This window comes from Chrysemys picta, chromosome 2, assembly GCF_011386835.1.
Source record: "Chrysemys picta bellii isolate R12L10 chromosome 2, ASM1138683v2, whole genome shotgun sequence".
NCBI classification, from domain to species: domain Eukaryota; kingdom Metazoa; phylum Chordata; order Testudines; family Emydidae; genus Chrysemys; species Chrysemys picta.
The window spans coordinates 248,735,547-248,759,601 of NC_088792.1; the positions used below are offsets into that span (position 1 = coordinate 248,735,547).

Here is a 24,055-nt window from a genome sequence, read left to right on the forward strand (position 1 = left end):
GTTCCTTTTAACTTCTTTTTTAACTAGCTTTCTCATTTTTGTAGTGTTCCCCTTTTTGAAGTTAAATGCTATTGTGGTGGGCTTATTTGGTATCCCCCTCCTGGTGCCCCCACAAGGATATTAAATTTAATTACATTATGGTTGCTGTTAGTGAGCAGTTTAGCTATATTCACCACATCCTATATGCCACTTAGGACTAAATCAAGAATTGCCTTTCCCCTTGTGGGTTCTAGGACTTGCTGCTCCAAGAAGTAGTCATTAATGGTGTCTTGAAATTATCTCTGCATCCCATCCTGAAGTGGCATGTACCCAGTCCATATGGGGATAGTTGAAATGCCCCATTATTTTATTTTCTGTGTGCATAGCTTCTGATGTCCCTGAGGATTTCATAATCCTCACCACCATTCTGGTCAGGAGGCCAGTAATATATTCCTACTGCTGTACTCTTATTATTCAAGCATGGAATTTCTATCCAAAGATTCTGTGTTACTGTTTGATTCATTCAAGCTTTTTACTATATTTGACTGTTTTCCTTCACATATAGTTCCACTCCCCCACCAGCACAACCTACTGTCATTCTTATGTATTTTGTACCCTGCTATTGCCATGTCCCATTGATTATCAACATTCCACCAAAAGCATGGTTATTTTTTATTTAGATGTTTTGAGAGATCAATAAGTTTAGGTGTTAAGATATTTTGTATTAAATTCAGATTTCATTTTAAACAGGTTTATTTTTAAAAAAGAAAAACTTACTATAATTTAAATAACAGTGGAAAAAATCATTGTTGTAATTCACAATGGCCACAAACTTGTGACTTTGGACAGATCTGTTACTTTGTTTCTCAGTTCCCCATCAGTAAAATACCTTCCTTACAGGAGGTTGTGGAGATAGATTTATTAACATTTGTGCTGTAGCTGGATATGCTCTGACAAAAAAAAAAGCCTTTAAATAAATAATCGAATCAGTATGCTTTCCACAAAAGGGAATGACTGAAATCTTTTATCTGCAGATGGAAATAATACCATTATTAATAATCACAGAAAGTTGTTTGAAATATCATATGTAAGCAGTAAAAAATTTTATTTTACTTCAAAGTAACGTTCCTGCTAATGAATAACTTTTAACTTACTCAGGAATATGTGTTTGAGTTTGGAAGATCTTCAGCTTGTCTTCATGATTTCCTCTCATGAGCTGTTCATAACCTTACTGAAAGATGATGAACGGAAGCTGCTCATTGATCAAATGAGGAAAAGATCACCTCGAATCAATCTGTGCACTAAACCTGTGACTTCGTTTTATGATATTCCAGGTCTGTTTCCCAGCAAGCTTCCTAAATGCTTTAAAGTATTTCTTTTCATGGCCAAAGTGACAGTAATATTCTGATGTATGTTTAAAAAGAAGAACTTCAGACACTATTATTCCTGTCTTTAGCCAATGACTATATGGGTCTACACTTTTACTGGGATAGCTATGTCAGTTTAGGATGTGGTTTTTTTCACACCCTATGCCTGCAAAAGCCCTACTGTAGATGCAGTTGCACCAGCAAAGAAGTCTTTTTGCTGGTATAGCTTATTTCATTTGGGGAATTGGTATACGCTATACTGGCAAAAGCACTCTTTGGCCAATATATACTACATCTGGGTTAGGAAGGTTTACTGGTATAGCTATACCGGCAAACTCATTCTGGTGCAGACAAAGCCTATGTAATTTAAACTCTTTTTTTTTTTTTTAGATTTTGTTTTTAAATCTTATCCTTGAGTGAAAAACTAAGGTAAATTTTAAATTAGTGCTCTAGTTTTACATTATATTTAAGTAACTTTAAAGATGAGTGGATACTTGGAGAGCTTTCTCTTAATATATCAGTTTAATCTCGTTTCTGCCTAATTAAGTCTCAGATTCAAATACAAGATTATTTCAGCTCTTGCAGTATTCTGTTCTATATTTAGTTATTGAGTTTGTCCCTTCTTAACTACCAAGGGAAGATAAGTCTGAGTCCACGTCTATGCTACAAACTTTGGTCAATGGAAGTTATGTCAGCATAAAGCCGCCACAGTTAGTATATCATTTTGTGTGTGTGCATACTTGGCTTTTTGCATAAGTGCTGCTGCACTTCCATAGTGCTTGGGTTGATGCACAGTTCAGTACACTATGGATAAGTGTCCCAGTGTGAAACCCACCATCATCCAATGTGCTGTTTTGGGGAATGTTTTGGCAGTGCGTATTAGGACAGAAATGAGTCTCACAGGGGTGACTGTGAGCAAGGGATCAAATTCCCAGCATGCAACTGTCTCCATCCCATAATGTCATCTGTATCCCATAACTTTCACAAATCCTTACATGCATTCTCACTGTCTGCCATCTCTGGTAGAAGCATGAAGCCTGCACAGCTCTGCTCTATTGGCCTAAGTGTTACAAGCACAGGATGTACAATCCTCTGTATTGGCAGAGCTATAAGAAGAACAGAATCAACAGGGAACAAGATGATGATGTGTGTGAAGGACAGACTGCTGTGGGACGTAGTGAGAACCAATGCAAGGTTATTGGTGACGTTTATAGAGCAGCTCTAGATGGTGGAGCGCTACTTCTGGGCTTGAGAAATGAGCACGACTGGTTGGATCTCATCGTAATGCAGGTTTGGGATGACAAGCAGTAGCTGCAGAATTTTCAGGTTTGCAAGGCCACATTTCTCTAGCTGTGTGCCGAGCTTGCCCTAGCCCTCCAACGCAGGGCCACTAAAATGAGAGCTGCAATGACAGTGGAGAAGTGAGTGGCAATTGCACTGTGGAAACTTCCATTGCTGGATTGCTATTGGTCAGTGGGAAATCCATATAGGAGCTGGAAAATCCTCTGCAGGGGCTGTTGTCATGCAAGTGTGCAGGGCCATTGAATCGTCTCCTGCTATGCAGAACTGTGACTCTTGGCAACTTGAAGGGCATCGTGGATGGATTTGCAGCAGTAGGGTTCCCAAACTGCACTGGAGCAATAGACAGCACGCATAGCCCTATTTTGGCACTAGACCACCATACAGCAGATTACCTCAACAGAGAACTATTTGTCTGTGGTTATGCAAGTCTTGGTGGATCACTAGGGATGCTTCACCGACACCCATGTTGGCTGGTCAGGGAAGGTGCATGACCCTTGCAACTTTCTGAACATAGGAATGTTCAGAAAGTTGAAAGCAAGCACTTTCTTTCGTGACCAGCCATTAAATATCACCAGTGGTAAATGCCAGTAGTGATCCTGGGGAATCCAACCTACCCTTTGCTCCTCTGGCTTGTGAAGCCTTACACCAGTCACCTCAATAGCAGCAAGGAAAGATTCGGCTACCAGCGCCGCAGGTGCAGAATGACAGTTGAATGCACTTTTGATAGTTTGAAGGAATGCTGGCATTGTTTAATCACTAGATTGGATCAGAATTGAAAAAAAATCACAATGGTTATAGCTGCCTGTTGTGTCCTGTGTAATATTTGTGAAGCAAAAGTGGAGAATTTGCCACTGGGTTGGACAGTGGAGGTGGAGTAGTCTGCTGAGTTTGAGCAACCAGAGACAAAGGCTATTAGAGCTTATTGCAAAGCTATGCGGATAAGAGAGGCCTTGAAAGAGTACTCGAACAGTGAGCCACAGTAATGCGTTATGGTGGACTTTGTTTTACCTTGTCTTGCTATTTTGGGGCCTATTAGTAGTTGTGTGATGCATGGTGTACATATGTGAATATAACACTATCAATGCACTTACTAATTTTGCGGTGCTTATTTTACATTTATGATGATTACGCGGTTTGTCACAGACACTGAGTTGTCATGCTGTACAGTAACAAGTAGGTGCTTTCAGAACTTCTAGGCACTCTGCAGCGTATGTTGTGAACTAATAAATCCTAGAATTGTATTCACTAATAAAACCAGTCCAAAAAGAAATCTGTGCAGTTTAAAAGCAAATTCATTAAAAACTTTAATTAATGGAACATAAATTAACAAGGGGAAAGAATACTCAAGACTGTTTTAACTACACCTCAATCATGGCTTTCACATGTGAAGTTGTGGTTGTCCTTAATGGTGCTCAGGGTCAAGTGGTAGGGATATGGCTGTGGCCCCTGATACCATGGTGAGGGGGGTGTCAGGAGGTACTGCAATGGAGTTCTCCATGCACTGCAAAAGGAGATGAGCCCGTGATGGTTGAGCTGTAGGTCCACAAGAGTCTGCAGCATCGATTTGCTGGCAGAGAAGTCCCATTATGTCCTGATGTATCTGACTCTCCTTTTCCTTCTGGAACTCCTGGACCTTTCTCATGTCTGCTCTTTCCTTCTCTAGGCTATCTGCAGTGTTCACCCTCTAGGCCCCTTGCTCACAATCTGATGCAGCACTGGCTTGCAGGATCTCATTGAACCTGTCATCCCGAGTACTTTTCTTTCTCCTCCTTATCTGTCTCAAGCATTCCACGGGTATGGAGTGGGAACCCCTCAAAGCTGCAACGGCAGCAACTGCAAATAAAACACAGAGGTGCCATTGTCAGTATAGTCACAATGAACAGTGAGAGTGAAGATTGAGCAGTCCCTTCCCTTGCTCCCCTGAAGTTTTAAACAAGGCATGCTTATAGTCATTTCTGCTTCGGAGTGCTTCTGTACAGTACCACTCACAGCACCGTTCATGGTGAATATGGTCTGGCAGGGGCCAAGGGAATTGCTTCGTTGCATGAAACTGAGTATAGAGCAGTTGCACTGCATGCTCAGGCCATTTTCCACAGACTGTGGTGATTGTAGCTAATATCTCACTCCTGAGGGTAACAAAGGCACAGAAAGCACAGCTTCTGCTGGCACCCCGAAGCTGCCGAGAGCCTGTATGCTGCTAGCCTGTGTACTGCAATGGTGCCTACTGAAGTTGTTGCTGACTGACAGAGGAAGAAATAAGGCTGCCATACCTAGAATCCTTTGGGAGAGGGTTGCAGAGTACCACCATGAAAGTTTCATTTGAGAACTCTCAGAAGGATTCAAGGGATATCCCTGTGTACATAAACAAATGCTCCAGATGGCCCCCCCTTGCCTAATTCTACAGGGGAATGAAAAGCAAATGACAGCTCTGTCTCTCTGTTGTACTGCTGCCTCTTCTAATACGAGTAAATTAATGAAAAGTCAGTAGCTGTATCATGTTAAGTTGGGGCACCATCAGCACATCATTGTAATGGGGAAAAAACAATTACACACTTATCCAAGGTTCCTTCCCCAGCATAGGGCTTGTCCATGCTCGACTGCTAGGAGTGTCTGGACTGTGGTGGAGTCTCAGACAGGTCCAGGCCCCCAGGCGCATATCTCCCATCCTCCTCTTCTTTGTCCTTGCTTTTCATGCCAGGGCCTGTGGCTTGGGCTCCTCAGAGGCATATGCGGTGGTGTTGGAGTCTCCGCAAGTATGGCATGCAGCTCTTTGTAAAAGTGGCAGATCTGCTGCTCAGCACCAGACTGACCGCTGGCCTCCATGATCTTTTGATAGCCTGATGCAGTTCCTTCATTTTCATGTGGCACTATTGCTGGTCCCTGTGTTCTCCTTCTCCTACTTCCACCTTGCAATCTGCTTGTAAATATCCACATTTCTAGGGCTGGTCCATAGCGGTGCTTGCCCAGCCTCTTCTCCCCAGAGCTACTCCAGGAGATCCAATATCTCCTGTCTCCTCAAGAAGGAGCACAACTAGAATGTGTAGCCTGCATGATCAGCTGGGCAGTTTTACAGAGTAATGGAGAGCCGCTAAGTGTTCTTGCCAAGCTGGACAATCAGGAATAAGCATTTCAAAAATTCATGGGGCTGTGAAGGAGAATGGGCCTTCCGGTGTCTGTTACCCCCGGGCAGTGGAGATTGCAATTGCAGTCAGCATTTGGTATTGTGGGGCAGCTGCTGCAGGACTGTTAGGGTCAACATAAGTAACAAAGTGTCTAGTGGGAGACTAATTTAAGCTTAGACACCTGCACAGCTAGGTCGATGCAAGGTGACTTATGTCAGCCTAACTGTAGCCTAGACCAGACCTGAGATCTTGGGTGGCATCATTTCCCATGTAGAGAGGAAGCGTTCAGGTCTTGTGTATTTTTTTCCATGCCCAGTCCAGTCTGAGTTGTGCCTAGCAGGTTGTGGACTTTGGCACTGTGACAGGTTGACTTATTTATAGATTTTGCAGATTTAGACTTTTTTGTAATTTTGACAGATATCTGTGATTATTTTTAAGTATTTTTTTCAGTTATCTACACCTCTACCTCGATATAACGTGTCCTCGGGAGCCAAAAAAATCTTACCCCGTTACAGGTGAAACCGCATTATATTGAACTTGCTTTGATCCGCCTGAGTGCGCAGCCCCTCCCCCCTGGAGCACTGCTTTACCGTGTTATATCCGAATTCGTGTTATATTGGGTCGTGTTATATCAAGGTAGCGGTATATTTCAATTTTCTGTTGCAGAAAATTGTAGTGGGGGGCAGACAATATTTAATGACAGTAGACCTTGAGATTCAGAAAATTAAAGCTTAACCATTAAAATGCAAGTTGTCAACATCACATGTCGATATACAAAGTAAGTGTACTTAAATAGATAAATTCTCAAGCAGCATTTTTCTTTGCATACCTGTACATTTCTATTATTGATAGAAATATTTTTATCAGTTTGTGTGTGTGGTGAAATAGAGATTTACCCTTAAAAATCAAATCCTTCAAAGTTTACCTATGTAGCAGAAACTTGCCATGCTGTGGAAGCCTCTCTTGTGTTGCCTCTCCTCCTCACCCCCCCCCCCCCCCCACGCGCGCGCACAGAAAAAAAGGGGTGTGTGGAACTAGAGTTGTAGAGCTGACTGGGAGGTAGGTAGGATCTTTGCAATTAATTCTTCAAACCCCTCCACCTACTGCTATGAAAAGGGAGTTGGTCCAGTTTTTGCACTGGCGTGATTGCTTTGTATGGCCACTGCTGGGAAACTGGAGAACTGCCATGGGTGAATTCCTCCAGTGAGGTGGAAGTAGATTATCTTCTCCCAGATGGCTGCTTTGTCTAGTTTGGTCCTTGCTTTGTTCTTTCTTGGCTGACCTCTTCTATAAGCCAAGAAAGAGCACAACCCCTTCCAACTGCAGATCAGTCCTGTAAAGCTAACTTTTTCGGTGTCGCTTTTTTTATATATGGCAGTCAAGATTGCTGTAGTCACTCTTCTCCTGAGAACAGATTAACAATGCAAATGCCCAATGAAATACTACATAGTAACGGCACAGGCAGTTTCTTCTCTAACATAAGAATGGCCATGCTGGGTCAGACCAAGGGTCCATCTAGCCCAGTATCCTGTCTTCCGACAGAGCCCAATTACAGGTGCCCCAGAGGGAATGAACAGAACAGGTAATCATCAAGTGGTGCATCCCCTCTCGCCCATTCCCAGCTTCTGGCAAACAGAGGCTAGGGACACCATCGCTATCTATCTTGGCTAATAGCCATTGATGGACCTATCCTCCATGAACTTAACTAGTTCTTTTTTGAATCCAGTTATAGTCTTGGCCTTCACAACATCCTCTGGCAAGCTTGACTTTGTGTTGTATGGAAAAAACACTTCCTTTTGCTTGTTTTAAACCTGCCTATTAATTTCATTTGGTGATCCCTAGTTCTTGTGTTATGAGAAGGAGTAAATAACACTTCCTTATTTACTTTCTCTACACCAGTCATGATTTTATACAGGGCTGGCTCCAGGCACCAGCTGAGCAAGTTGGTGCTTGGGGCGGCAGATTGTTCGAGGCGGCATTCTGCCCAATCCTAGGGCGGCACGGCCGCTTTTGTTGTTGTTGTTGTTGTTCTGCTCTGGCGCCCTGCAAGGCAGTCCTCTTTCTTCCCTCCCCACTGACCGGAGCGGAGCCCTCATGGCAGGAGGCGGCGCAGCAGGAGAGGCCGTGTGGCAGCGCCCCTGCTATAGCCCTGGCCGCCCCCTTCTCTCTCTCTCTCTCTCTCTCTCTCTCCCTCCCCCACCCGCCGTTCCCCCTGCACCCGCGCTCTGGCCGCGCCGCAGGTTTTTTGTTTTTTTTTTTTTGCTTGGGGTTGCCAAAAAGCCAGAGCCGGCCCTGATTTTATAGACCTCTATCATATCCCCACTTAGTCGTCTCTTTTCCAAGTTGAAAAGTCCCAGTCTTCTTAATCTCTCCTCATGTGGCAGTTGTTCCATACCCCTAATCATTTTTGTTGCACTTTTCTGAACCTTTTCTTTTCTGAACCAATATATCTTTTTTGAGATGCAACTACCACATGTGCACACAGTATTCAAAATGTGAGCATACCATAATGGATTTATATAGAGGCAATATGATATTTTCTGGCTTATTATCTATCCCGTTCTTAATTCCCAGTATTCTGCTCTAGAATTGTTAATTGTAGATTTTAGAACCCAGGAGGACCACAGATTTGTGAAAATTGTTTTGAGCTGAATCTGACTTCTGTATATGGAACTCTGACTTATCTTGCTGAACTAGTTCCTTTTTCTGCAGCAGGGCCTACTCTTCTTCACAGTTTATTTTTTTTAAAGGGTATGCTTATACTTAAGGCTAAGATTTTGTCATGGATATTTTTAGTAAAAAATTCAGGGACAGGTCACGGGCTTCCGCTTTATCACCTGTGACCTGTCCCTGATGTTTTTTACTAAAAGTATCCATGACAAAAGGGAAGCTGCTGGGCAGCACGGGGCCAGCTGGGAGCTCTGGGGTCCCCCTCCACCTCTGGCTCAGAGCTGCGGGGTCCCCTGCCAACCGCAGTGGCTGGAGGCTGTGGGGTTCCTACCATCGCAGGTACCCTGCAGCTCCTGGCTCCTATGGGAGGCAGCAAGACAGTGCAGCTCCAAGCCGTGGGCTGAAGTCACTGAGGTCTTTGGAAGACGTGAATTATGTTGCCATTGGTAAGTGGATTTTTGGCTGACCAAAGCAAGGTCTTGCACTCAACTTGATGGCATTTCTTAGTCACACACTAACTTTTGAATGCTGCATTCAGTCAATTCCAAAGTTTTGGGGAATGTTCTGGGCAGCACCCTATTCATTTTTCGGAAGGGGGGGTGTGTGCGAATTAGAAAGCAGAGAAAGGAAAAGGGAAGACACAGTGCCCCTGCCATCTGGTTTGCAGATCCAGCAGTTTCAGCCACCTCTGTAGTTGTCTGTTGATCAAGAACTAGTTGAGGGCAACCATTAACATTTTCCAGCATGACAATACCCATTCTAGGCTTTACCCATATTCCCAATTGTTATAACTATAAAGGGAAGGGTAACAGCTGTCCTGTGTACAGTACTATAAAATCCCTCCTGGCCAGAGACTCCAAAATCCTTTTCCCTGTAAAGGGTTAAGAAGCTCAGGTAACCTGGCTGGCATCTGACCTAAAGGACCAATAAGGGGACAAGATACTTTCAAATCTTGGGAGGGGGAAGGCTTTTGTTTGTGTTCTTTGTTTGGGAGGGCGTTCGCTCTCGGGACTGAGCGGGACCAGACATCAATCCAGGTTCTCCACATCTTTCTAAACAAGTCTCTCCTATTTCAAACTTGTAAGTAAATAGCCAGGCAAGGTGTGTTAGTTTTCCTTTGTTTTCTCCACTTGTAAATGTACCTTTTACTAGAGTGTTTATCTTTGTTTGCTGTACTTTGAACCTAAGACTAGAGGGGAGTCCTCTGAGCTCTTTAAGTTTGATTACCCTGTAAGGTTAATTTCCATACTGATTTTACAGAGATGATTTTTACCTTTTTCTTTAATTAAAAGCCTTCTTTTTAAGAACCTGATTGATTTTTCCTTGTTTTAGATCCAAGGGGTTTGAATCTGTATTCACCAGGGAATTGGTGAAGGTTTCTCAAGGCTTCCCAGGCATGGGAATTCTGGGGATGGTGGCAGCGGACCAGAGCTAAGCTGGTAGTTAAGCTTAGAAGTTTTCATGCAGGCCCCTACATTTGTACCCTGAAGTTCAAAGTGGGGATACAGCCCTGACATGGTGGCAGAGGTGGGATCATTTTAAACCCAAAAGCCAGTAAGAGATTTTTTTTTTCCTTCTAGCTGCTTGAAAAGCAGAGCTGAAGGTAGATGCATATCTTATCTCTCCTTGCCTGAAGGCAGAGGTGTTAAGTTTTTTTAACAAGATCCTTTGTTAAGAGAAGGGTTCAATTAGCAAACGACTGGTAAAAGGAATTTACAACCTGAATTGTTTTTTTTTCTTTTTACATCCTTGGGAGTAGCTAGTTAGAAAGTCTCTGTTAACTCAGCAGCAGCCAGAGCTGAGTACATCCCAGTTTCAGTCAACTGCAGAGGGCGTGACCCAGCACAAGAAAACAGAAAAATGACTACCAAAGAAGTAGCTAAAAAAATAGAACTGGCCAAACTAGAAGCAAAAGAAAATGAAAGAAAACATCAGAAACTGCTTCAATTAACAAAACTCGAGACACAGCAAAAAGGAAAAAAAAAAAAAAAGCCAAAAAGGAGGCCCACAAGACCATACCCATTCTAGGCTCTACCCATATTCCCAATACTGTTTAAAAATGCTGACACACATAATGACTTTTCTCTCAGACAGAAAGTGGGGGGGAAATGGGCTTGGAGGTATGCTGGGAGGCGCAAACAGCCCATGTTATGGAGGGAAGGGTGAATGTGGAACAGAGTCCCTGGCATGGGTAGGTTGGGTTGCAGGAAATGCCAGAAATACAGGGAGGTGGAAGGTTAACATTCAGGGAGCTTGTTGGGGGGAATGGAGGAGTGCAAGAAGCTCCTGTTGTGTGCAGTGTACTTGGTCTACATAAGCAACCAAGTGTGTGACCCTCTAGTTAGTTTTTAAATCTTACTTGTTCACAAAAATACTATGTGATGGGTATATCTTATAAATAAATAAATAAATAAATCTGCAAACCTAGCAATCTTCTGTTCTAGCATCAGCAAGTGTCAATATTGGCCAGCTGGAACATCAGCTTATATTATCAGTGGATCCCTGGAGGATTCGCCAGATTTTAATTGAGCTGCATGGCATGACCTCAGAACGCCAATTCTGGACAATTTCTAGCAAGGTAAATTATTTCTCATAGCATAGCTGAGTATGTGCAGTAGAACCTCAAAGTTACGAACACCTGAGTTACAAACTGACCAGTCAACCACACATCTCCATTTGGAACCAGAAGTACACAATCAGGCAGCAGTAGAGACTCGGGGGGGGGGGGGGACGACAGCCAGTACAGTACTGTGTTAAACATAAACTACTAAAAAAAAATAAAGGAAACGCAGCATTTTTCTTCTGCATAGTAAAGTTTCAAAACTGTATAAAGTCAATATTCAGTTGTAGACTTGTGAAAGAACAACCATTACATTTTGTTCAGAGTTACGAACAACCTCCATTCCTGAGGTGGTTGTAACTCTGAGGTTCTACTGTAGTTGCATACAGTAAACTCCTTTCCTTGTGGGAATGTGATTGACTGTGGTGACTCCTGGATTCTGATTTTTTTTCTTCTATTCTGACCTTCTGTGACACCTTAAGTAACTTGCTAACTTCTGTTTCGTTCCCTGTCTGTATAATGGGGATGATGATGATATTGCTAAGAATTCTATGTTTTCTGTTAAAAGTTATAGAAGTGTTAAGTATTATTGCACAGTTTTCTCTGGTATGCTTATTACGTTGCTTCCTTGAGTTAGATAGAAATTGTTTTTAAATATGTAACGGTCTATAATACAATCTCTGGTTCTCTTGAGTTTCTATTTTTATTTTAAAATCCATACCTAAAAAAATGCTATCATTCTGCTCTTTTGACTTAAATTACTGTAATTTACTAGTAATTGGCAAAAAAGCTGTCTTGCATTTTAAGTTGAGTAAAGACTTTTTTCTTTTCAACTATTAAATATTCAAAGCATCAACAAAATACGATACCAAGGGATTTATGTACTTTGTCATGTGGAGCAACTAGTGTGTTTATTTGCATATGAACCCTCTGTAAACTTACATTTGAAGAGTTTTTAACTGTAGTATTCACATCCAATTAATAAGAATTTTAAATGTATATGTTGAAGAGTTGGAAACGACATGTGAGAAACTGCTCTTTTCTTTGAGTATTTCCCTAAATCTGGTCACTAATGTTTTTACAGTGGTTTAACAGTTCAAAAAATCTGTTCCCGTTCAAATATTTTATATATTTATCTCTTAGTGGGAAGTACCAAATGTTTATGGCAGTGTTATCTTAGGAATTAAAGACAACTTGACTAGAGATTTGGTCTACATCCTGATGGCAAAGGGGTTACACTGCAGTGCAATTAAGGTGAGCAAATTATATATAAATATTTTTATAAATAAACAGTTCATAGTCTTGATGTTTAATAATACAGATAATTTTCCCATAAAAATATCCTGTTTTTCAATAAGACTTGACTATGTTCTGCCATTCTTTAGTTGCTTATGAAAAACCTGCTGTGCAGTAGGAATAGCCTAGTACATACTGATAAAAGCAGATGTATTCTTGGTGTAATAAGAACATGAACTAAATGAGGTGTATTCTTTTGTAACATGCAAGTGAAAGCATAGAGTAGGGTTTGAAGTACAGGACCTGAGAGGAGATCTAGGATTATAGCAGGGCTGTTAACCTTAAGACCTGCTTCATGTTTAAAACTTGACTGTTCTAAGTGCTCTAAAATCCATATGAGTAAACATATTGCCTTAAAATGTGGTGTGCCTCATGGGGGCACTGGCTATTGTTATTGATCCAGATTTGGGGCTTCTTGACCAAGGTGTTTGTTCCCAAGATACAGTCCCTAGAGAAAAAACAGCTTTTCTTAAAGTTGACACATCTTGGCAATGTTTTTTGCTCACAGATAGAGATTAGAACTGAACTCAGATCATCGAAAGCCCAAGGGTTACCCTGACAGAGTGCATGTTACCTGTCAACCCTTTGGGGGAAATCAGATTAAAATGTTTGAAAAAGTTTGCTTCTCCAGTTACACATGCTGAAGTTCACATGTCTAAGGCATTACACTGAGCAAGTGTGCAGAGAGAAGCTATCTATTTAGAAAACTACTTACACATCACAGTGTCTGGGTTGCTCCGAGGGTATGCTACAGTCATCAAGTCTGAGCACCACACTGGGCTCTGAGTTCAGATCCAAACCAGGGCAGAAATCTGAACTAAAAATAGCACACAGTTGCTCCAAACTGCCTCTGTCAAAGGGGGTGGGGAGTGGGAGGGCCCGGGGAAATGTAATCTGACTACAACAGAATATTCAGAAGGTGCTGAAACTATTTTCTGAAACCTACAGAGGAAGCAAACACACAGCGGGAGGGGGAGGGTGATTGGAATGGGAGAGTAGATGGGAATGGGGATTGTTTATCTCAGGGGTCTGACTCTTCTCTCTACCCCGCCCCCTCCCCCCCATGTTAGCTGGGATCTGGGGCTCTCTGCCGACACATGCGCGCCAGGATCTGATATTTCCAGGTTTTCAGAAGCTTGAGTTTTTCTAAATTCAGTATTCTGGAAGGACGTAGCTATCACTGGGCAAACCTGATTCTGTGTTAATAAAGGTTGGGTTTTTTTGCCATTTAATCTATTTACAACTCTGTAACAAACTTCCTATAGCAGGGTGCGCAAACTACAGCCTGTGGGCTGTGTCCGGCCCCTCAAACCTTTTAATCCAGCCCCTGGGAGTGGGGTTGGCGGCTTGCCCCGCTCCGCCCTCCCGGCCGGGTCGGTGGCTTGCCTCACTCTGCCTGCCCGATGCTCCCATGTGTTCATGAGGGCACGCATGTTACTGCAGCTGCACAACCCAAACGCGCCTCATGTGCCAGCAGCCTGGAGCTTGCAAGCGCACGTGCCTGCTACTTGTTGGCTTAGGTGACTGATGTTTTAGTAGTGTTAATTTTCCATTGTTGTGGATAAAATAAAGAGTAGTTGGCCAGGGAGTGACAGCTGCATTGTTCACATTAATCAAAGAAGGCATGGAAAGGGGGTAAGTTTGGTTTAATTATTGTAATACGTTGTTAGGATGGTATATTTATAATAGTAAGTAAGGTTTTATGTTTATTTCCACTAAAAATTATCTTTAATTAAGTTTATTTGAATATCTCTGAATTGCTAATTTTGTGAGCATTCATGGCCTCCCATGCAATTTCCATACCCAAAAAGTTTGCCCACCCCTGTCCTATAGTCTGGGTTTGTCACTTAACATCTCTGTGCCTTAGTTCCCCACCAATAAAATGGGTATAATACTGAACTCGCTGAAGTGTTGTGGGGCTAAATTCATTAAGGTGGAGTTTTTGCTTAGGACACATTAATGATTAATACGCTAACTTATCTAAATTTGGGAAAGGCTTTTTGCAACTAGCTAACACTTTTGAATGAATATTCAGCATGTGAAACCCTGTTTCTTTGCCTCACAGTTCATGGTTAATGAACTATACATAGGATAAAACTATAACCATTTTATAACTAGAAAACTCCAGTTGAGTCTTGTGACTTTTCCTTTTATAGTATGTTTTTCTTCTGAAACTTTTTTTATTTTGCTTGAAGAATTTGGGATTATAGAACTCCTGCGTCTTTCGGGATTTGATAACATTTACTGTGGTGTGTTGGCTCAATCTGAAATTTACTCACTTTATTCAAAGATTAGGGCTTGATCCTGAAAGGTAGCAAGAACCCACAACTCCCATTACATAGATGCCAAGGCTTGAAGTAATCCAGAATGGGTTAAAACAATATTCCAACTTTTCTTATTATTGTAATTCAACCAAAGAGTGGTGTCACTTTCACACATGCTGTGCTTTATTACAGGATTTTGTCCATGCAAAGCAGCTTTTTGCTGCTTGTCTGGAGCTTGTGACAGAGTTTTCTCCAAAGCTGCGCCAGGTCATGCTGAATGAGATGCTGCTCTTAGATATTTACACTCATGAAGCAGGAGCAGGGGTTTCTGGAGAACGTCCTCCTTCTGATTTGATCAGCAGAGTCCGAGGATATTTGGAAATGAGGGTACCTGGTAAGAATGTAGCTGACTGATCTCTTAGGAAAGATACAGTAAAATGCAAAGGTGGTAACAGATTTGCAAAAGCGAGAAAATTCAGGGTTCTGTGACCTTCAGTACTTAGGTTATAACCAGGAACAATAATAAAAAGTAGTAAAATATTAAATATATTTTTAGTTGTCTTAGTGAGTTTTAGCATCTTGAAGTGAGCTAGCTGTCCTTGGACTGCACTTTGTCCATTTCTTTTAAATAGAGCTGGGCAAATAACTGATTTTTGTTCTCTGGCAACTTAGGGGAAAAAATTGGTTTGACCCAAACTGAAACTGATATTTTTTGCATGCTGTGTTTGTTGTGGCCATTTTGGTCCCAGGATATCAGAGAGACAAGGTGGGTGAAGTAGTAGTTGGTGAGAGAGACAAGCTTTTGAGCTTACATAGCTCTTTATCAGGTGACCTGAGTAAGCTCAAAAGCTTGTCTCTCTCACCAACAGAAGTTGATCCAATAAAAGATATTCCTCACCCATCTTATCTCGCTGAAATCATTTGGAATTTTTGGCAAGTCAAAAAAACCCACATTGTTTTGAATTGAATAATTTTTTGTTTCCAGACTTTTAAATCTGTTTTTATTTAAAATAATAATAATAAAAGGAAGTGAAAAGCTCGCTTGATGGAGGAGATGGTGGTCCTCTAATACCCAATAGTCCAGTAATTAGGACACAGCTGCAATGTGGGAGACTGACATTTGAATCTCTACTCTGAAGCAAGAGTTTGAATCCAGGTCTCTCCCCTCCCAGCTGAGTGCTATAACCACTGGCTATAAGGGGATTCTGGGGTGGATCTCTCGGTCCCTCCTGTTGAAGATGTTCTGCTTCATGTAAATAATTAAACACTGGATCAGGGGTTTGGATGAGGGAGAATCAAGTTCCAAGAGAGTGCCCTAATGACCAGGCTGGAGAGTCATATTCATTCATTCTCTCTCTCTCTTTATTTATTTATATATATATATATATTGATATATATATTGATCATTGGTATTTTAACAAATACCATTTTGGAAGCTGGATACTGCAACTTCTGTTTACAATCTTCTAAAGGCTATGTCCTGTTTTTTATAGGCATGGAACAGCTACGAGATTAAGTTAATGGAAGCTGCTGATGCTCATCTCCTCCAGAAATTAGGCCCCTCTGTATCTATCTACCATGTTTTCTACTATAAAATATAAGAAGCTGAAATGTTTTGATTGTGGGAATATATGTTTGGTACAGTGTAGGCTTAACCACACAACTCCTGGTCTTAACTGAAATTATTTCTAGATCTTCCCAGCTGTTTGTCATGTTTATAAATGATAGTGTTTCATGGGGGGAAAAATTGATCTAATATTTAGTTGATGAGCTAAACATTTTTTTTATAAATCTCTTCTAGATATTCCTCTTCGACAAGTTGTAGCAGAGGAATGTGTTGCCTTCATGTTAAACTGGCGGGAGAATGAATACTTAACTATGCAAGTTCCTTTACTTCTGGTTCAGACTAATCCTTATGTGAAGGTAATGGATGTTCAGACTGAAAGGGGCAAGATGCCATACTACGCCTCTTTTCTTCCCCCTTCTCCCCCCAAGGTTCTAGTACTTCTGAAGGCATGTGTCATTCTTCATTGTTTCTGTCAAGTTTAATTCTAACTGCAGTAATGAGTGGGAAGAGGTCTTCCAACGAACCAAATACTGTGTAGCAAAACTAAGCACTGTTGGTTGAAATTCAGTAATATCTAGAAATAAGGTTGATTTGTCTCTGGATTCCATCTGTGCTACAAGAGTAACTGAGACAGGAGATGGGACTTACACCACCTTTGTCCACTGACCTGGCAGCAATCTGGTTTCATCAGTATCTAGCACTGGAGGGACATAAACAGTAATGAGTTAACCTACCTATACCGAATATTGAAACAATGCTGTGAATGGGTCCCCTGCCTCAATTATATTTGGGACATGAATTATTTCAGTAGGAGGTTTAGGTGTGAAAAGGATTAAAGATTGGGCCATATGTGTATTGTGTTCATAGAACTCTTCATTTTCCTAATAAACTTCAGTGGTTTGCAGTTTCCAACTCATTACTGATTGTATGTTAAATATTACCATGGCATTCAAACACCTATCATTTTGGAGTTCTGCTTTTCAAAAATATTTGTTTTTTGTAGCAATGTTATGATTACGTATCAGATTATTACCTTAAAGCAAAATACACAAACATTGTTTTTAGTGGTGAAAATTCTTCTGATCCCACTCAGCCTGCTTTGCAGTTACTGTTGATATTTTTAACCTTTTTTATATTCATATTTTGCTTGCTAGAATGTATAGATAAATGCAGCCTTAGTTTTGCAGTGTGACCTGAATTCTAATTGGATCAAGAATGTGGAGCATTGTTTTCTTGGACCTGTTGTGGTTTCCCTAGGCTGCACCTTTCTATTAAAAATAAAGATGTCTGCAGTTTGCTCCCTTTTATGAAAATTAGTTGCAGGCCTCAAGCTCCTGGTTAGATGACCTGTGTCACAAAGAGTAGTCATCCCTGCTACTGTGGTATGAAATAGCCTATTTAGACCAATAATCCCTTTTATCCTTTGTAAATATGCAAAGAAGCTCTAGCCACTGTATTTTTGCTGTTTTGTTTTGCTTAGTTGGGGCAGCTTTTGGCTGCTACATGCAAAGAACTTCCAGGCCCCAAAGAAAGTAGACGGACAGCTAAAGACCTTTGGGAAGTTGTTGTGCAGATCTGCAGTGTATCCAACCAGCACAAGCGGGGGAATGATGGCAGAGTGAGTTTAATAAAACATAGAGAGTCTACATTAGGCATTATGTACAGGTATGTGTCCACGAATTATTTAATAAAATCAATCTTTGAATTCTAAATTTGGCCTTGTCTTCATTCAGGAATTGCCCTGTTTCAGCAATCAGTGGCCAGCAACTGACATAGCTACAACAGGCTGGGCGTTTTTACCAAAGAGCATTCAGTGCAAATCCCACCTGCTCTTGCTTGCTCTTAGCGGTCGGCATTGACACTGATTGTTAAATCAAGGCTATTCCCAAAAGTGGACAAGGGCCTTTGAATACTTAAGGTGAAATCCTGACTCCACTGAAGTCAATGAAAAAAATTCCTATTGACTTCAGTGTGCCCAAGATTTCACCTTTAATATCTAAGCCTCTGCTAATTTTATTTGATTAACCCAGAGGCACCCACACTGTGTCCAACTGAGAGCCATTTGCAGCTTGTCTGTAGCCAATGTTGTCTCCAGGCCTCTGCCCAGATTACAGTGATGTGTTACATGCTGGATCTCTGGTCTTCACAGGCCAGCGCGCTGTACTAAATCTTTCGCAGGGCTTTGTTTAAGAGTAAAACTTTGAGACATACTTTAGCCATCCTTGTGGTGATCTGGTTAATATGTATCTAAAACCAGGCTGCTTTGTCTTTCAGTATTATGTGATTGGCTGGAGGAGAGGGTATACAGGCTTGCTTTTTATGTTCTTGTGATTACATATTTTCTAAAGCAAAAGGGAGCCAAGGCCTAGGTGTACACTGAGATATTGAACCTGTTATGACTCCTCCAGTTCAAACAATAAAAGGTGATAGCCTTGTCTTGATATGAAAACTGTTTAGAATTTGATGGTAAAGGCTCCATCTCTTGTTTGAAATGCGTGATGGTGAGAATTTCCATGTCCAGCAGTAGTATTGGCAACTGCATATACAGTAAAAACAGCTACAGTGTATCTTTGCATATTAATCTTTGGCTCACTGCTTTGATCCCACCCAGCCTGTAGAATTATGAAAAAGTTGAGTAGTTCACACAGTAACTGTTTGTGGCCCATACTACCGTGCATTAAAAGTTCTCTTCACGTGATTGTATATGTCCATTCCACTTCAGGTGTCTGCACACCAGTACACTGGAGCTGGAGAACTTTTTCGCATAGCGGTATTCATCAGGGCAGCGCATGAGCTTTCTGCACACTCGTGCTGCTAGTCGATGGTATAACAAGCAAAGCTGCCCTGACCCTCAGTTCCTTCTCATTCCCCTTGGTCAGTAGTTGTCACACATGAGAGCTCTTCTTACTCCTTCCCTTTCTCTATAGATCCCCTCTAAAGAAATGATTTCTTGAGCAAAATTCTTTAGCTAAATTAAATTAAGTAGTTTGTAGTGATACTCATTTTAAGCTTCCTTTATACTTTTTTTCCCTTGAGCTTCAGCTTGGTCCCCAAAGTCCCCAGCTTTCAATAAGTCCCCAGCTTATTACCATTCAGTAATAAGTCCATGTCCATTAGCAATCCCCACTGCAGCTTCTTAAAGTATTTAGGAAAGGGTCACATTAGGCACAAGTGCCCTATATGAAAAACTGAAAAGTTGAAAAATTGGAGAGAGTTCAGAGGAGCCATTAGAGTGATTATAATGATAGACTTAAGGCACTCAATCTATTTATTTAATATTTAATTATGGATTCTTCAGTCTAGCTGACAAAGGTATAACATGATCCAATGGCTGGAAGTTGAAGCTGACAAATTCAGACTGGAAATAAGATGTAAATGTATAGCAATGATTAACCTTTAAAACAATTTACCAAGAGTTGTGGATTCTTCATCACTCACAATTTTTAAATCAAGATTGGATGTTTTTCTAAAAGATGTGCTCTAGGAATTATTTATGGGAAATTCTATGGCTAGGGTGACCATATGTCCAGTTTTGGCTGGGATAGTCTCTTTTTTTTTTTTTTTTTTTTTTTAAACCTCTGTCCTGCCGTCCTGCATTTGTCCTGTTTGCTCTTGCCAACTTGATCTGTGTACACTAGGGAGCTTTAATGCACAGCAGCGGGGTCCACATAGGAAGTTAGTGTGTGGTACACTATGTGCTATAGATTTACACTCCAGCTTGCTGTGCACTATTTCACCTCTAGAGTAAACAGTCCCTAAGGCTTCCTCGTGCTCCCATTATATTAAGCAATGGACTATGCTAAAATAAAAACAAAGGACAAATTAATTTTAAAAATATTGTTCTTGGTGTAACACTTAAAATGGAATAGTCCAACATCAGTAATGGAATAAATGAAGAACGATGACAAGCATTCCTCTTTAATGCTCCCTATGTATATGCAAAACTGAAATTAAGAATATTCCAATAGGTCAACAGTCTGTTTTGGTTGACCACCACTGTATTATTTCTGATGGACAAATGTTTCTATGCACTTTCAATTTTGTTTGATTCCTTATACATGTAACACGTATCTCTTATTTAGGAATGAATTACTCTCTTTTATCAAAAAGTTACGGGTAAGTTTTATGTTGCAGACTTCAACACCTATTGCTTTATTATTGACACTATCCTTTGGTATAATATTTTATGGATCATGTTGCCTATTACTTCAGAAAATGAGTATTATGTAAATATTATTTTTGTATGGCAGATGATGTAATTGGGAATTTGTCTGTCTAGCCATACAAACAATGGTTTGTTGAATAGCTTGCTTAAAATTCCACTAGCTTCTGATAGCAGAGATCTTATTAAGCGAATGGTCATAGAATGAGGTAGATAAACTTTAATAAATAGACAATAACCATAAAACCAACATTTACCTAAAGATGATATAGCTGACTTTGTTGTGTGCAATTAGGAATTCAGATGAAATTGTCTGTCTTTTCCGTTCAAACGGACTCCTTCCCTATTACCTTAAAGTCTAATGTGGACTGTATTTTATGCACCCCTCCCCCCCCCCCCCCCCCCCCCCATTCTAAACACTTCCATAGGGGAAGACAGACAGCTACTGTTTGGATCACAAGAAACACATGCACAAGTCAAAAAGTAATGCTTTTTTTTTTTTTAATTTGTGGAGCATTATAGTACACATTGCACTTTAGAGCCGGGGGGAATAAATATGCACAGTGGTCTAAAATAAATACCACTTATTTAACATCTTCCTGAGTAGTTTATTAGGGGACTGTCTTTTAGGGCTTGTCTACACAAGGAGCTATTCCTGATTAGCTCAGTGTGCTGGATGCTCTTCTTCTGAATTAGTTTAATTCATTTTGGAAATGGATTAAGCTAATTGAGAATAAAGCACTCTTATTCTGGAATAAGAGCATCCACACATGGAACTAATCAGGAATAGTTAATCTGATTTAAATTCACATTATTCCTTATCCTAGATTAATCTCCAGGGGTAAAAATAGTTGTATAAAGACTTAATGAGTCCATTTTCTTTGTTGCAAAAGTCCTTGTAAACCCCTTAAAAGATAGACCTGCCCTGGAAGAAATAACACTGATATGTGTTGGCTGTCCCTGATGTTGTTGTTGAGGACAGAGAAAATGGGCTATTGTGTAATCTTGTTTTTTTCTCCTCTTCTTCCATCATAGGAACCACTGGTTTTGACTACAATATTATCCCTGTTTGTTAAGCTTCATAATGTTCGGGTCAGTACAGTGTCCTCATTATCCTTCCTTTTTTTGAATTGCATATTTGCTTCTGTAACTCCTATTTTAATGTCTTTCTCCTCTTAGGAAGACATTGTGAATGATATTGCAGCAGAGCATATTTCTATTTGGCCATCAACTATTCCCAAGTAAGATAACTACTAATATAAAATACTGTTTTCTAATTATTCATGTGTATAGTGTATCTAGTTCCAGCTACAGGTCTGTCGCATCTTATGCTGGGGTTACATTCCGCAGTCAGCGCGTAAAGCGAAAATCGCGTATAGTCAAAATTACATTGAGTGTAATGGCGGGCGGAATCGCCCGCACTACAGGTACAGTATTTAAATTGTTATTTTTCTCTTTTTTTGTTTTTGTTTTGTTTTTGCCAACCGTGTAAAGCTGAAATTGCGCATGTTAAATGTGCGTAAGATGCGACAGACCTGTATTATGTTAACTGGTTTTCTATTAGAAGGCATAGTTGTAGTCATTCAAGCAGGATTCTGATGTAGCCTTACAATGGATCGTTGCTCACAGATATGTATGCCCCTGATAGAGGAGCAAGTACAAATGTAGTTTTTCATTAGTTACCTTATTTATACTTTTTATTTAGTAGCTCTAGAAGTTAGTGTTATGAAGTGTTAATTTTTCCAAAATGTTAACAGTGGCAAAGGGTGTGTGTGCTTATGTATATAATGTTATCTCTTGAAAACAAGCATGGAGTTTGATGCATTTAAGCTTTGTTTTATTACCTCATACACCTTATCTACACTAGGGCTATATCTGCACTACCAAAAAGGGAGGGAGGGGTGGGTGGGTGCGTGTGTTTTTTTACAGCAAAAATAACTAACAGCACGTCCCCACCCCAAATCCTGTGGTTAAAAACACACCTCTTCTTGGAAGAAGAAAAAAGGCTAGCTCATTTCCCTTCCTTCCTCCACCTCCTCACTCCCCCATTACAATTTCCCAGTGTAGCTCCATCAGTGGGAGCACTTGAGCATACACATCACTGTCAATCACCATATTATGTAGATCTGTTCTGAGCCAGGTTAGGTATTTATTATTATTTGTATTCTAGTAGCTCCTAAAAGGCCCCAGTTAGGAATCAGGGCTCCTATTGTGCTGAGTGTGCACATCAGTCCCTGCCCCAAAAGAGCTTACAGTATTAACAATGACTAAGCACACAATGGCTATACAATGATTAAAACTCCTGAAGCTGGTCTGCACTAGTGCTTTTACAGTATTACTGCCACTGGTGCCACTGCACTAATGCTCCCAGTATTACTGCCATCTAGGCTCATTCCTAAACCTTACCACAGGTAGTAGTTTCCTTTTCCCACTTTTTTCATGGAAGCTGAATTTTGCTTGGGACTGTTCTGCACTGGCAGGTGAAAAGTGTCAGATGGGTGGGTGTGGTGCAGTGATACAAGGTATGTCTCCAGATAGTACAGGTAGGTTTGTTCACTTGGGAAATTTTAAAGCAGATTCTTCTCTAAAGGGGTAAATTATTTTTAGGAGATAACTGACAAAGGTGCCGAGACAACTGAAAAGTCCTGAGGGGAGAACTGAGTAATTTCAGAGATGAGTCTTTAAATCAGTAGTACCTAAAATTTTTACCTTGCACTCCCTCTTTACCCCCTTCCACGCCCTCCCCACCTCCCATGGGGGCTGGCCTGGGTCCCAGTCCCACACCCCAGAATGGCATGCCCAACAGCTTGGGGACCTCTGCTTTAAATGAACACCTTTTGACTAGGAGACTAACCTTCACCCAAGTGTGCACCAAGGATATATATGATAGGAAAATCATGCAATTTGGCCCCCACCTGAATTACCGTATTTATAACTGCACAGGTCATAACTTGTTTTTCTAACAAGTTAACGAATATTGCAGTGCTGTTGGATGGCCAAATCAGAAGATGTTTTTTCCAATGTTTCCAAAATACAGCTGTAAAGTGGAAAACTTTTTTTTTAAATGTGGAGAAACTAACAACGTGCTAAATCCCTGGTATCACTCACTTCCCAATCAGTATTGCATGTCTGCATGCTTTCTACCACTGGAGGTTGCTGTTTGGGTTGTTGTGTTATGCAAATTCTGCAGTGAATCTGGACCAACGTGGGTTTGAAGTGTAACTTTTCTTTGTTCTTGAAAGTGAGACCCCATTGCTTACAGTTTACTTTAAGGGTACCACTTTCCCAAGGTCTAATGGTGTCGTAGTCATTGATACCATTCTAAACTTTGTTATCAAACTGTGATTGATATATTTGAAAGGTCTCAATACAGGAGATAAAATAGGGTAACAATAATCTTAATGGTGGTAAATCTTATTGGGAGAGGGTGTTTAATTTTTTTTTAGCAAAATGACTTCATTCTTAAAGTAGATCTGAAATCAGCTTGTTTGTTTCAGTATAGTGATTGATATTACAAAATTGCCTCTTTTTTTAGCCTTCAGTCAGTGGATTTTGAAGCTGTAGCTGTTACCGTAAAAGAGCTGGTCAGTTATGCACTGACTATAAACTCAAACAACCACTTCTGGTTAATTATTCAGGCAGATATTTATTTTGGTAAGTGAAACCAACGTGTGTGTGTGTGTGCGCGCGCTTTCGTGCACTGTGCTCTGTCTTAAGAGTTACTTACCCTCATGTATTTTTTGCATAAGAGCAAAAGCTATGTTAT

The 24,055-nt window shown here is 40.8% G+C and overlaps 1 protein-coding gene and 1 long non-coding RNA gene across 8 annotated transcripts in view; one reads left to right on the forward strand and one right to left on the reverse strand.

The window, feature by feature from the left end:
• The window catches only part of INTS8 (integrator complex subunit 8), a 68,545-nt gene that overhangs the window by 31,563 nt on the left and 12,927 nt on the right, over positions 1 to 24,055 (forward strand). For 4 of the 7 annotated variants that reach the window (XR_006173167.2, XM_042845103.2, XM_065585931.1 and 1 more), the window contains 10 exons: positions 1,138 to 1,313; positions 10,885 to 11,018; positions 12,144 to 12,254; positions 14,753 to 14,954; positions 16,362 to 16,573; positions 17,608 to 17,792; positions 20,210 to 20,243; positions 21,325 to 21,381; positions 21,469 to 21,530; positions 23,825 to 23,943. Coding sequence is in view for 5 of the 7 variants with exons in the window: in XM_042845103.2 (XP_042701037.2) it covers positions 1,138 to 1,313; positions 10,885 to 11,018; positions 12,144 to 12,254; positions 14,753 to 14,954; positions 16,362 to 16,573; positions 17,608 to 17,792; positions 20,210 to 20,243; positions 21,325 to 21,381; positions 21,469 to 21,530; positions 23,825 to 23,943 (1,292 nt within the window). In the remaining 2 variants the exon portion in view is untranslated. The remainder of the gene's footprint in view (positions 1 to 1,137; positions 1,314 to 10,884; positions 11,019 to 12,143; positions 12,255 to 14,752; positions 14,955 to 16,361; positions 16,574 to 17,607; positions 17,793 to 20,209; positions 20,244 to 21,324; positions 21,382 to 21,468; positions 21,531 to 23,824; positions 23,944 to 24,055) is intronic. The other 3 variants (XR_010598929.1, XM_005291602.4, XM_065585932.1) reach the window with 1 other exon arrangement.
• Positions 1,130 to 10,440, reverse strand: LOC135981771 (uncharacterized). Its single transcript, XR_010598932.1, has 2 exons — positions 9,714 to 10,440; positions 1,130 to 2,839 (listed from the first exon to the last, which is right to left on the reverse strand). It is a non-coding gene; the product is annotated as an uncharacterized LOC135981771 (long non-coding RNA).